Below are 14,958 nucleotides of genomic sequence, written 5' to 3' on the forward strand. Positions count from 1 at the left end.
CTACAGCCAGCCAGGTCTTAAAGATACAGACAATGTGAGTGGAGGGAGCATTAAGCACAGGTTAAAGAGATGTGTATTGTCTCCAGACAGGACAGCCAGTGAGATTCTGCAAGTCCAGGAGGCAAGCTGTGGGGGTTACTGATAGTGTGATATGAACCCAAGATCCCGGTTTAGGCCGTCCTCGTGTGTGTGCAAGTCAGTGCAACCCAGCCCAAAGTTCCTATCTGTCCTCGGAAAACAGCCAATGGTTTTGTCTCCTTTTTGTTTAGTCACATTGCGGTTACTGAGGGAACAATTGTTGATTAATGTAGGGTTTGTAACATTCATTGTTGATAAAGGAAGAGCTGGTGAAGTAAAATACCTTTTGTTGTGCCAAAATATAAAAAAGGAGCAATTTCTTAAAAATGGCAGGGCTGGTAAGGCTGTCCCTGCAGACAGAGCTGGTGTTGTTTCAACTCGTGTGCAAATGAACCAACTCCGGCATGGTGGCGCAGTGGTGAGCAGTGCTGCCTCACAGCGCCAGGGATCCAGGTTCGATTCCTGGCTTGGACCACTGTCTGTGTGGAGTCTGCATGTTCTCTCCGTGTCTGCGTGGGTTTCCTCTGGGTGCTCCGATCTCCTCCCATAGTCTGAAAGATGCACTGGTTAGCTGAATTAGCCATGCTAAATTCTCCCTCAGTGTACCCGAACAGGCGCCGGAGTGTGACGACTGGGGGATTTTCACAGTAATTTCATTGCAGTGTTAAGCCTACTTGTGACACTAATAAATAAAATTTTTTAAAACTTCAAACTTGAAACATATCCACTCACATAAGATCAACTCATCAGAAAGCCTTTCAGGTTCTCTTGATGCCTTGCTGCTGAAGTACTATCAGGAGCTAAAGAATCAGACACCAGTGAAGAGATTATGCCGGTCCTGGAATGGGACTGGGAGAGCAGGAAAAGAGGGGAAAGTATTCTATATGGCAAGAGATGAGAAACTGTGGAGGAACAAGAGGATTTTTGATTGCCCAGGTACAACAATCATGCAAAGCAAGTGCACAGGTGCAAAAAATAAACATCAAAAAGGCTACAGAAGCTCACCCTTTATGTTGGGATGGTTAGAATGCACTGAACAGAGAGAGAGATGTTTTAATTGTACAAACCATGGTCAGACCACATTTGGAGTACAATTCCCATCCACTTATAGCGGGAATACTCATCCAAATACAATTATCTACTACACGATGGTCCGTAACCCAATCCTAGAGGCGGCAAGAAACACAGCTCTGGGACCATGCTGCATCCACGTATTGAGAACCCCCTGGCTGATGTCTGGGGTGCGTTTAGCTGCATGATTTGCACTGCCTCACACACAACCAGAAAACAAATACTGACAAATGCAGTAACATTCAATTAGGTCAAATTTTATTTTAAAAAATAAGACTCCAAGCTTTAGATCTACTTCTATGTAATTTAACTGTCCCAAAGCCAATCAGAAACAAGTTGACAATTTATTAATGAACAATATCACATAAAATACAGTGCAATTCTAAAGGGCGGTTTTATTTATATGGCAAAAGCTAATCATTTGAATGGAAGCAAATGACAAAACCACTGTGCACTGAAGAAAACACTTACAATAATTCAACATCTGACGTCTAGTGTTTGAATTTTAGAAACATCAATTAGAATGAAATATAATTAATGAGTAAACACAGCTGTTTCTGTCTAAAATAAACACAAGATGCTATAACCAGCATCCTTAAACTGACATGCATAGTTAGATCTTCTTAGCTAAGAGAATAACTGTCTGTTTTACACCTAGACAATTTAACTGGTGGAATTGTGTTCTGTTTGGTTCTAGACAGTGCAATTCAGGAAGGAAATATTGGCTCCATGAGAGGGCACAACAGAGATTCACACAGTACCAGGGCTAAAAAGATTAAATAAACCTTGGATTTCATTCCCTTGAGTTTAGATGGTTGAGGAGTGATCTAAAAAGGAATCAACAGAGAAAAATTACTTCCTCCGGTGGGAAATCCAGAAGAGGAGGTTAGAATCACAACATTTAAACAAGGCCATTTAGGATTGAAATCAGGAAGCATTTCTACATCCAAAGGATGGACATCAGGAACTCTCTCCTCAAAAATCTATGGATGTTGAAATGATAGAAATGTTCAAAGTGAGGGGTAGCACAGTGGTTAGCACTGCTGCCAGGGACCCGGGTTCGATTCCCGGCTTGAGTCACTGTCTGTGTGGAGTTTACACGTTCTCCCCACGTCTGCGTGGGTTTTCCCCCACATCCTGAAAACGTGCTGGTTAGGTGCATTAACCCGAACAGGCGCTGGAGTGTGGCGACTAGGGGAATTTCACAGTAACTTCATTGCAGTGTTAATGCAAGCCTTACTTGTGACTAATAAATAAACTTTGAAGAAACACAGATCCTATAGATGGTGGTGATTAAGTCAACCTCTGAAGCCTAAACAAATTCATTCATAGGGGTTATGCAGACTAGAAAAGTAAACTGGCAGCACAGGTGGGGGTGATTGCCATATATGTTAATCTGTGGGGGCCTGTCTTCAACTCCCACGCATCTATGCAAATCAATCCATATCAGTCACTTGATTCCTTAACACTCAGTTACAAATACCGTCAACTAAGACATTCATTCATGGGGCGAAAGATTGAGGCCAACTTTTTATGTGACTATAGCACGTCATGGTTGCAAAGGGGAGTCAATTAACTTATACCCTCAGTACATGCAAAAATGTCATCTTAAATGTCATCTTGGGGTCATCTTAAACACTGGCTCAACTTGTAAACCACAATTCTCTTCCAATGACCTAAATCAAGGAACACATCCCCTCAGATATGCCTACCCACAGCAATTGAAGCCAATGGTTAAGGAAAGTGGACTTAAAGTCACAATCAGACCAGCCAGGGTCTTGCTGAATGGCAGAGCAGCCTCAAGAGGCCAGATGGGCTCCTCCTGCTCCTACTTCTTACATTCTTGTGTAAACAGAGTTAAGGTCGAGATCAGACATGACATCTGAAATAGCAGAACAGGTTTAAGGGACTAAATTACCTCTTCCTGTTTCTAGATAAACAGGCAGCCAATGAGCATCAACATATTGGACCCGACACCACAGGATTCATACAGGCCACTTTTCTCAAACGATTGTACGATAATTACCTTGTGAGGATTATATATCATATTCTAGGGATCTGCATTGTTCCATTCAGATAAACCCATTCTGATGAGCTATTCTGACAACATTTGCAGTTGTGTCTGCAATTATACACAATCCAAAAGCTATCTGGTCAATGATCTCCAATCTACTGGAGGATGGGCCAAAAGTGGCAAAGGTGAAGCACCTGACCAAAAAGAGGGAAATGCAGCGAGGAGGGAGAATTTCAGAACAAGAACAAAGAATAGTAGGTGCTGAAAAGGTGGAACAAAAACAGAAATCATTTCCAAAGTGATGGGAGTACATGCATGTCGACATGGCCTAAAGCTACAATAAGGATTACAAATATGCAGCTGGGTCGGACTAACATAAAGCAAGTGCAATCAAAGGCCACAGGAGCAAGTTAACCTGTAGGCAAGAAGAAATTGAGCCCCATTAGCACAAATAGGCCTCAGAATCTGAAATGATAATGTGGGTATCAAGCACAGCAATTCAGATTTTCAGGATTTCTGTTTTATTATATGCATTTCTAAGAAGTATTATTCATATGAATATAACGCATCCAGCAGATTCAGAAATCACCTACCAAACCAGGTGCATGGAAATACCAACACCTAAAAGTCACACATCATTCTGCCTCAAATATATTGCCATCCCTTCATTGGGATCAGTGCTGTGGCCTCAACTGTTTACAATGACATCTCCAACAGGAGAGAATCCAATCATTGTCCTTGACTTTCAATGGCATTACCATCGCTGAATCCCCATTAACTTCATCCTGGGGGTTCACATTGACCACAAAATTAACTGCCATGATTTTTATTAATGACTTAGAGGAGGGGGATGAAGGGTGGATCAGTAAATTTGCTGATGACACCAAGATTGGTGGAGTAGTGGATGAGGTGGAGGGCTGTTGTAGGCTGCAAAGAGACATAGATAGGACGCAAAGCTGGGCTGAAAAATGGCAAATGGAGTTTAACCCTGATAAATGTGAGGTAATTCATTTTGGTAGGACTAATTTAAATGTGGATTACAGGGTCAAAGGTAGGGTTCTGAAGACTGTGGAGGAACAGAGAGATCTTGGGGTTCATATCCACAGATCTCTAAAGGTTGCCACTCAAGTGGATAGAGCTGTGAAGAAGGCCTATAGTGTGTTAGCTTTTATTAACAGGGGGTTGGAGTTTAAGAGCCGTGGGGTTATGCTGCAACTGTACAGGACCTTGGTGAGACCACATTTGGAATATTGTGTGCAATTCTGGTCACCTCACTATAAGAAGGATGTGGAAGCGCTGGAAAGAGTGCAGAGGAGATTTACCAGGATGCTGCCTGGTTTGGAGGGTAGGTCTTATGAGGAAAGGTTGAGGGAGCGAGGGCTGTTCTCTCTGGAGCAGAGGAGGCTGAGGGGAGACTTAATAGAGGTTTATAAAATGATGAAGGGGATAGATAGAGTGAACGTTCAAAGACTATTTCCTCGGGTGGATGGAGCTATTACAAGGGGGCATAACTATAGGGTTCGTGGTGGGAGATACAGGAAGGATATCAGAGGTAGGTTCTTTATGCAGAGAGTGGTTGGGGTGTGGAATGGACTGCCTGCAGTGATAGCGGAGTCAGACACTTTAGGAACATTTAAGCGGTTATTGGATAGGCACATGGAGCACAGCAGGATGATAGGGAGTGGGATAGCTTGATCTTGGTTTCAGATAAAGCTCGGCACAACATCGTGGGCCGAAGGGCCTGTTCTGTGCTGTACTGTTCTATGTTCTATATAAATACTGTGGCTACAAAAGTAGTAAGAAGTTTAACAACACCAGGTTAAAGTCCAACAGGTTTATTTGGTAGCAAAAGCCACACAAGTGTGGCTTTTGCTACCAAATAAACCTGTTGGACTTTAACCTGGTGTTGTTAAACTTCTTACTGTGTTTACCCCAGTCCAACGCCGGCATCTCCACATCATGGCTACAAAAGTAGGTCAGAGGTTGGAAATACTGCAGAGAGTAACAACTCCCAACTCTCCAAAGCCAGTCCATCATCTACAAGGTACAAGTCAGAAATGTAATGGAACACTCGCCACTTGCCTGGGTGGGTGCAGCTCCAAAAACACTCAAGCAGCTTGACATCATCCAGGACAAAGCAGCCTGCTTGACTGGTGCCCCATCCACCACCTTAAATATTCACTCCCTCCATCACTGGGATACAGTAGCAGCGGTGTGTACCATGTAAAATATGCACTGCAGTAACTCACCAAGCTTCCTTCAACAGCACCTTCCAAACCCCCAAACCCTACCAGCTAGAAGGACAAGGGTGGCAAATGCATGGGAACACCCCTACCTGGAAGTTCCCCTCCAGGGCATTCATCATCCAGATTTGGAAATACATTGCCGTTCCTTCACTGTCACTGGGTAAAAATCTTGGAACACCCTCCCAAACAGCACTGTGGGTGTACCTGCACCACATGGACTGCAGCAGTTCAAGATTGCAGCTTAGCATTGCCTTCTCAAGGGCAAGTATGTATGGGCAATAAATGTTGGCACAGCCAGTGATACCCACATCCTGTGACAAAGTAAATCAACTGCTGGAGGAAGACAGTGCAGTCCACTGTGTTAAAGGCAGCAGACAAGTCAAAGAGGGATAGTTTAGCTTTGTCACAGTCACTCACTATATCATTTGAGACTTTGATAAGAGGCATTTCAGTCCTGTGGCAGGGCAGAAACCTGATTGAAGGGACACAAACATGGACTTCTGGGAAAGCTGGAGACAGTATCACATTCTTTAGAATACTTTAGAGCAGAAAGGGAAATTGGAGATGGGGTGCTATTTTGCAAAAAAAGGGTTCATCATCACCTTCCCAAGGGCAACTAGCAATGGACAATAAACATTGGCCTTGCCAGCAATGCTTTTCCAACCTATATTTCAGGTAAATCAGTAAGACTAAGTTGCTTATTTCAACTGATGATACAAGTGCAACTTTTTTTTTTAATTATCACACAACTGACAGATTTAACAATGTGCAAAACACAAGACTGATAATTATAGATCAATCTACAATGGTATTGCATTTTTAATCTAATACCAAGCACCTAGACAAGAATAACCCACCATCTTTTCACTCTACGCTATTCTGCATGTCTATTCCAGAGACACAAAGGGGGAAGAGCCAGGGCAATGGTTTTCAAATTGGGGTCACAGAGACTTTCCAGGAGGCCAGAGAGTGCTCACAGAGCAGGGCTGGCTTTATGGGACGGTGACATGGACAGCCAATGGCCAGCTTGGACCACGTTCCCTGGAAATTGTGCAGCAACCCAGAAGCTAATTCTTTCGGTCAATTCACAGGTTGTCCCCTTTTGAGATACTGTTAGTGCGCAACCACACAAATGTTTTCAAAGTATTGTCCATAAAGGCCACGCAAATATGAAACACATATTTCAGTTTCCCAAGTATAATAGCCAGCCCACTCTGTGCTGTACACATGGCAGCTGTAGTTCACTCCCAACTCGTATCTAGCTGGCCTCTGGCTGTCCATGTCCAAGGGGACAACCTGTGAGTGGCTGTCTAAATATTACCTACTTACAGGGAACATGGTCCAAGTGCAATACAAAGAGCACTACAGCCATAGTAAATACCAGGTTTCCAAAAAAAAACATTATTACAACACTTCAATGCAGTGTTTTCCTAGTATAATGATGACATTGTGGAGAGAGTGGGGGGGGGGAATCTGTGGTTACTACTAATCCATTTGAAAAGTGGTAATTCAACCAACAAAATTTGAGAACCACAGAGTTAAAGGAGGTACTGAAGACATGGTCAGATATTGTTTAAGAAGAGTATGGGGAGGTAGGAAAGAAATGAGGGGAATCAGAAATAACATTCAAAAGCATATGGAACAGGTAACCAGCTTATGCAGAGGTTACTACTTATCTTAGTTACTTCCAGTGACCTGCTTCTGACTGGAGGGGCAATCACCTTATACTAAAGATGGATGTTGTAAAATGTCATTCAGGGCCAATGTGGTCTCAGACTAATTTCAATCATCTTTCCCATTTTCATCCAGGCCACAAATTATTGTGAACTTTTATCTGTTTTTTTTGCCTAAGAGATGAGGAATGTACGTATGGTGTTGAAGAAGGATAAGTGAAGCAGAGGATCTATTCCTGGCCATTAATCAGAAATCATAGAAACCCTACAGTACAGAAAGAGGCCATTCGGCCCATCGAGTCTGCACCAACCACAATCCCACCCAGGCCCTACCCCCATATCCCTACATATTTTACCCACTAATCCCTCTAACCTACACATCTCATGACACTAAGGGGCAATTTAAGCATGGCCAATCAACGTAACCCGCACATCTTTGGAATGTGGGAGGAAACTGGAGCACCTGGAGGAAACCCACGCAGACACGAGGAGAATGTGCAAACTCCACACAGACAGTGACCTAAGCTGGGAATCGAACCCAGGTCCCTGGAGCTGTGAAGCAGCAGTGCTCACCACTGTGCTACCGTGCCACCCCTCAAATCAAATCAATCTTCATATGTTTGCAAGTTCAAATGAACAAGTCCAGCGTTGTTACCAGCATTTCAACGAAGTGCAACTGTTGAATGTGTAGAATCTCCACAGCATACCAAAAACGTCCAAAAGGGCACGATCATAGATTTTATGATTCCAACATGGGGTTGTGTTGTTGACTGTAAAGACTTGGGTGAAATGCTGATTGTTATGGGTTAGTAACAATTGGGCAAAACGACAAATTAAAAGGAAAACTGTTGCAACATGAAACATAGAAACCAGAAGCAGGAATAGGCCATTTGGCTCTTTGAGCCTGCTCCGCCATTCATTTTGATCATGGCTGATTATTGAATTCAATATCCTGATCCCCCCCCTTCTTCCCATATTCCTTGACCCCCTTTATGCAACATTAATGAATTCCATGCTGTAACTGCCACAAATAAAAGGCCAGTCTTCAGGGAAGCCATTAAGTAAAATACCATGCAACGGGCTGAAGAGAAGGAAATTTCACCTTAAGCTGTTTTCAGTGGAGCACAGTGAATAAATTCTTCCCATGTATACTGAATCATCCCAGTAAGAATTCAAGGTCTTTTTGCTCAAGTCGTCCCCTGAACCCCACGGTCTTTTCCACACTAACTTCTCAGCACAACATCAACATCTCCCTATAAATCACAGTATAACATTGAGCTGCCCAACCATTCCTATTGACATTTTACTCTCAAATCAATGCTTCTCCAAGAGTGGCACCACTATGTCACCAGCAGATGCAGCAGTACTTGCATACTAACGATAGAAGAGCACTTTGTACACTAACAGAATTCCGAATGCTGTAGTGCTGAATAATTGGCTATTAAAATTGGTCTTTCCAAACTGAGATTAATCATCCAGATTATACCATAGTAGCACCGATTTGAAAGCAATTTCACTGCAGCATTGAAAAGAACACTCTCAAAGTATCTGGGAAAATATTGCAAAGAACCTACTGAAGTAGGCTGGTAGGCCACCGTTTAATCCCCCTTAAAAGGCACTTCCACATTTGGACATAGAATGTAGAATGGTTACAATACTTGATCCAAATGTCAAACTGTGATGTCTTTGCATTGCTGGTTAAATTGTACCCACAGGCACACAAACCCGTACAAAACTAATGATCAGACTGGTTTCCCATTAATTAACAAAGGCCAGATTACCTGTCCCTTAGTTAGTCCCATATTTCAATGGATCTTTCAAACTGGCTTTGATTATACTATAGAGTGCAGCCTACAGATGGAACAGATATAAATATAATTGAATACATTTTGTAATAAGGCCCTCAATTCAATGGTAGGGAATGTTTTGGGGGTGAATCAACCATCAGTATTTATATTTGATTATGTTAGACAATTTGCTATTCTATGTATTAGTCAATTTTTGAACTGAAGAATAAATGCCAATCTATTATTAGCAAAACTGCTTCCAAGAGGAGCCCGGAAATTACTCGATACTGAATAAAGCAAATGACATTATTCATTACGCCACAGAAATGGTGATCCATCTCAAATAAAGTCAGTTATGTCCCTGCTGTAATGGAGAGAGGGTTGATGTGATATGTGAAGTGGAACATTGTTCACAGTAATAGTTTGAAACTATAGTCATGAAACTAGCAGCCAAAAACTTTGCCAACATCATACTCTTAAATCACAATTAAAACAAGGCACTTGCAAGCATGTTGGTGGTCCACGTGAAAACAGTAAACGCCATCTCATCCTCAAAATAAATACATCTACACATGCATATTGGTTGAGGATGCAAGGCAAAAGGAAAAATGTATCCTAAATAATTTCCCAAGTTGTTCCTCCAAAGCAAGGACTTAATGGGGAATTAGTGCTGCTACCTCCCAGTCTCCCTTTTGTTTAGCCTCAAGTAATCCAACGAGTGTACACTGAGGCACTGGCAACCCACTGAACCCAATGTAAAACCAAGCTAAACCAACAGTATCAAAGCCTTAAATTAATAAAACTCAAGTTAACTTGCATAGGTTAAAAATACAATCACAGGGCATTAACACAGAATTTGCACTTTGGTAGTGTTCTTGCATTCTATATCTCTGCAAGTCATCGCTAATTGTTGGTTTTACACTTGTGGTATCCAACTTGGCCAAAAATAAACAAGGTAAGGTTCATCTACTACTGTTTCCAAAGGTTTACAGTCATCAGTGTTTTGCTCATCCAATTTGCTGCAGCACCAACATTCATTCTTGTTACAATTCACAAATTCGCACTATAAAAGACCCATACAATAATGTAATCCCAGAAACATCATTCAAACCAGCACAATCATTTTGAAACATCAATGATTTTGCAATCCCAACATGACGAATTATTGAAATCAAGACCACTTAAATTAGTGGCAAGCAAGTCCATCAATACTGTATCAAGATGAATTTATTATATGTTGGACAGGTTTAAAATTTAGTTAATTTTATTGCACTAGCCAGGAATTTGCAGGCTTAGAATTCACTCACCTCTGAATTTCTTCGGTGGGTTGTTCAAGTCTCCAGCATCTGGTTGCACCACACATCGGTCATCCACGAGGCTTTCAAAGAAATACAGAAGAGATGGTTACACAAATTGCAAGACACTCCATTTTTAATCACTGATTTGCTTATTTTGTTGATTTATTTTGCTTTTCTTTTCCTCCCTACTGCAAAGGACGGAATTCCCAACTCTGAAATCTGTACCAATGCATTGGAGTGCACAATGGAGGAGACCAGGGCAGGCTTGCATATTGTAACTCCTATAATCCACCTGCCAACTTTACATTGCGTTGCTTAATGCGTTGACTTGTTATCTCACAAAACCAGTCAGCTTAACACTGGTAGTAGAAAAATGATGGAATCCCTACTGAACAAGAGATGGAACATCTCTAATGAATAGTCAGCATGGATTTGAAGAGAGAGAATCTTGCTTAGCCAGGTTTATTGAAATTTTTGATGTGGTACCAGAGATTAGACAATGGTAATGCAATAGGTGTAATCTATCTGGATTTTCAAAGGCCTTCAATAAGGTGTCCGATAACAGACTAATGATTAAGATCATGGAATGTGGAGTCGGGGACAAGTGGCATTAAATGTATAGTCTGCTGGCTTAATACAGGAAGGACAGTTGGAATAAATGGTAGTTATTCAGAGTAGCATAAGGTGGGAAGTAGTTGCCACAAGGATCAATGCTGGGACCACTACTTTTCACAAATTACATTAGCAAATCGGATTTTGGAATAAAAAACAATTTCTAAATTTGTTATCAAATTGGGGAGCAGTGTCAATGTTGAAGAGAGCTGCAACAAATTACAGGAGGAATCAGCAAGCTTGCAGAAAGGGTAAATAATCGGTAAATTAAGTTCAACACAAACGTGAGGGAGTAGATTTTGCTAATTAAAAATAGGGAGGTCATTAATTACTTGGAAGGTGTGAATCTGACTGAGTAGAGTCATAGAGGTTTACAGCATGGAAACAGGCCCTTTGGGTCTACTTGTCCATGCTGCCCTTTTGTTTTTAAAACCACCAAGCTAGTCCCAATTGGCCCATATCTCTTTATACCCATGTAACTGTCTAAATGCTTTTTAAAAGACAAAACTGTACCCGCCTCTACTACCACCTCTGGCAACTTGTTCCAGACACTCACCACCCTGTGTGTGAAAAAATTGCCCCTCTGGACACTTGTGTATCTCTCCCCTCTCACCTTTTACCTATGCCCTCAATTTTAGACCCCCCTACCTTTGGGAAAAGATGTTGACTATCGAGCTGATCTATGTCCCTCATTATTTTATAGACCTCTACAAGATCACCCCCAAGTCTCCGACGCTCCAGAGAAAAAAGTCCCAGTTTATCCAGCCTCCTCTTATAACTCAAACCATCAAGTCCCGGAAGCATCCTAGTAAATCTTTTCTGCACTCTTGCTAGTTTAATAATATATTTTCTATAATAGGGTGACCAGAACTATACACAGTATTCCAAGTGTGGCCTTACCAATGTCCTATACAACTTCAACAAGACATCCCAACTCCTGTATTGAATGTTCTGACCAATGAAACCAAGTATGCCGAATACCTTCTTCACCACTCTGTCCACCTGTGACTCCACTTTCAAGGAGCTATGAGCCTGTACCCCTAGATCTCTTTATTCTGTAACTCTCCCCAACACCCTCCCATTAACTGAATAAGTCCTGCCCTGGTTCGATCTACCAAAATGCATCACCACACATTTATCTAAATTAAACTCCATCTGCCATTCATCAGCCCACTAGCCCAATTGATGAAGATCCCATTGCAATCCTAGATAACCTTCTACAGTGTCCACTATGCCACCAATCTTGGTGTCATCTCCAAACTTACTAACCATGCCTCCTATATTCTCATCCAAATGATTAATATAGATGACAAATAACAGTGGACCCAGCACCGACCCCAGAGGCACACCGCTGGTCACAGGCCTCCAGTTTGAAAAACAATCCTCCACAACTACCTTCTGTCTTCTGTCATCAAGCCAATTTCGTATCCATTTGGCTACCTCACCCTGAATCCCGTGAGATTTAACCTTATGCAACAACCTACCACATGGTACCTTGTCAAAGGCCTTGCTAAAGTCCATGTCGGCAACATCAACTGCACTGCCCTCATCTACCTTCTTGGTTACTCCTTCAAAAAACTCAATCAAATTCGTGAGACATGATTTTCTACTCAAAGCCATGCTGGCTGTCCCTAAATCAGTCCTTGCCTCTCTAAATGCCTGTAGATCCTGTTTCTCAGAATACCTTCTCACAACTTACCCACTACAGATGTTAGGCTCACCGTTCTGTAGTTCCCAAGCTTTTCCCTGCAGCCCTTCTTAAACAAATTTGCCACCCTCCAATTTTCAGGCACCTCACCTTTGGCTGTTGATGATTCAAAGATCTCTGGTAGGGGACCCACAAGAGTAGAGGAACAAAGGGGTCTCAGTTCACAAACACACCAATCATCTTGGTTGAGCAAGGCTAGATGAGAATGAGCAAATCAAGCATAAACATTGACATGGACTGGTTGAGCAGAATGGCTCATCCATATCTCATGCAATTGTGAAAATTGCTTCCCAATCATGCATATTTGATTTTGGAATGGTAGTGTATTTTCTCCTAAAAATAAACATCAGAGTACCTGGAAACATTTTCCTACGTTAAGAGATATAAATGCAAGCGATTGTAGCTGTTGTTTCTTCTTTCAGTGAGGAAAGATTTAACTGCCTTAAATAATCCAGTGATCAAATTCTGGAATCCATCCAATTAACTTTGGTGGATCTTTCCCCCCAAAAAATGATGAAAATTGGATGTAATGCTGATCTGTGGTCAACAAACACAGAACCATAAAGTCATCAATCCCCCTCCATCAGCAGAAGGGGCTCTCAGAACCACTAGGTCATTGATGGGGCTATTTCAGAAATAATGTATTAAGTTTTTTTCACACTACCTTCAATAGGTCATTGATATTTTAGGGGTGTGGGGGCAGCCAGAATATCATTGGGGGAAAGATTGCTAAACTTAAGTGCCCAAACAGAAGACGACTTGCAGAACTAAGATTTTTCAGTATTAAAACAAAATAGAAATGAAATCTAGGTCAGCCAAGAGGATTAGTTAACTCAAACGTAGAGATAAACATTCCTTAGAAAATTAAAGGCATTAGGTCATGATTGTGATGGACTGGGGAAAAAAAAGTTAAAGCTTTGACAGGGCAAATCAAATGACCTTTTCTCATTCCATGTTTCCTTTGCAAATTCAGCAACTGCAACAATTACCTTCCTCAGAGGCCCATTGCAGGTAGCTTGCTTTATTACATCAACTTATTTAGAAAACTAGGTGAATGAATATCTGAAGAGAATTACGTAGTGAAAGTAAAATACTGCAGATGTTGGAAATCAGAAATAAAAACAACAGTGCTGGAAAAACTCCAGCTGATCTGACAACATCTGTGGAGAGAGAAACAGAGTTAACGTCGAGTTCAATATGACGCTTCTTTGGTGCTTGGGACTTGGGTTCCAAAGAGAAGTCACATTGCATTCAAAACGTTCACTGTTTTTCTCTCTCTCTGCAGATTCTACCAGATCTACTTGAATTTTTCCAGCAATTGCTGTTTTTATCTGAGACAATTAATGATCAATACCTTTGTACATTAGGTGTTCTTGTCATTTGAATAAATGGAGTCATGAATAAACTTCAGGGTGGGGGTAGGAATGAAACAGACAAGCTGTGGCAAACACAGGGAATCCAGTTCTAATATCTGTATTCAGTGTTCCAAAAAAAAAACAGCATTCCAGCAGGTATTAGTTGACATTCAAGAAAATAATATGCAAACTAATTAAAGGCCTCCCAACATATAGACGTCAGAAGTGAAATTGTCAGAGCTTTCATGAAGGCAATCATTCTGTTTCCAGGTGTCCCCAACCCTCAAAGTCATCTACACCCAAGACATTGGAGAATAAGCAACATATCCTATCCCTCTTCTAATGTCACTCCTCACTGCAAAGACAAATATAGTATCTGCAAATTAACAGCAGCCTAATCAGCATCTGTAGAGTGAACAAGCTGTCAACATTTCAAATTCTTATCTTTCATCGGCAGTATTGTAATGTATTTACTCATGAGAATGGATAAACATCTCCTCCTTATATTTCCAGAAGATTCCCAAACACCTTCCCCCATCTCCTTAAAACACTGACAAAATGATACAGTTGTACCAATCTAGCTCACCAATCTTCATAATATGTCAGTCTAGTTAGGAATTATTTACTAAGTAACTTGACCAGCACATCCAGTTGCAGTAACTTGATTTTATTACAGAAAGTAAAGTAAGAATGAAATCTAGATGAGCCAAGAGGGTTAGTTAACTTAAATGTAGAGGTAAACCATTGTTAGGAAATAAGGGACATTAGATAGAGGACGTGACAGACTGTGCAAAATAGTTGAAATCTTAATGGAGAGAGGTGGCCTGATTTCAGGACAGAATTTCAAAGCCGAGACAACTGAAGGCATGGCTGTGAATTGTGGGCAAAGGGGATTGGAGATGTACTAGAGGCCAGAGTTGAAACAATGCAGGTTTCTTGAAGAGTTAAAGTCATGTATTTTGCAAAAAAAATGGGTCATTAAGGATAAATCAAGAGCACTGTTTGAAGGTTTGGCCTTTTATCAGCCCAAGGTCACTGACGTCAATGCACATTATTGTCCTAATGAAAATCAGATACAGAGAGTAGAATAAAGAGATGCTCAAAATAAATCCACTC

The 14,958-nt window shown here is 41.4% G+C and overlaps 1 protein-coding gene across 1 annotated transcript in view; it reads right to left on the minus strand.

The window, feature by feature from the left end:
• itpr1b (inositol 1,4,5-trisphosphate receptor, type 1b) overlaps positions 1–14,958 on the minus strand; it is a 521,126-nt gene that overhangs the window by 504,069 nt on the left and 2,099 nt on the right. Inside the window, exon 3 of the mRNA XM_078209411.1 lies at positions 10,177–10,247. Coding sequence (XP_078065537.1) covers positions 10,177–10,247 — 71 coding nt within the window. The remainder of the gene's footprint in view (positions 1–10,176; positions 10,248–14,958) is intronic.

This window comes from Mustelus asterias, chromosome 3, assembly GCF_964213995.1.
Source record: "Mustelus asterias chromosome 3, sMusAst1.hap1.1, whole genome shotgun sequence".
Lineage (NCBI taxonomy): Eukaryota > Metazoa > Chordata > Chondrichthyes > Carcharhiniformes > Triakidae > Mustelus > Mustelus asterias.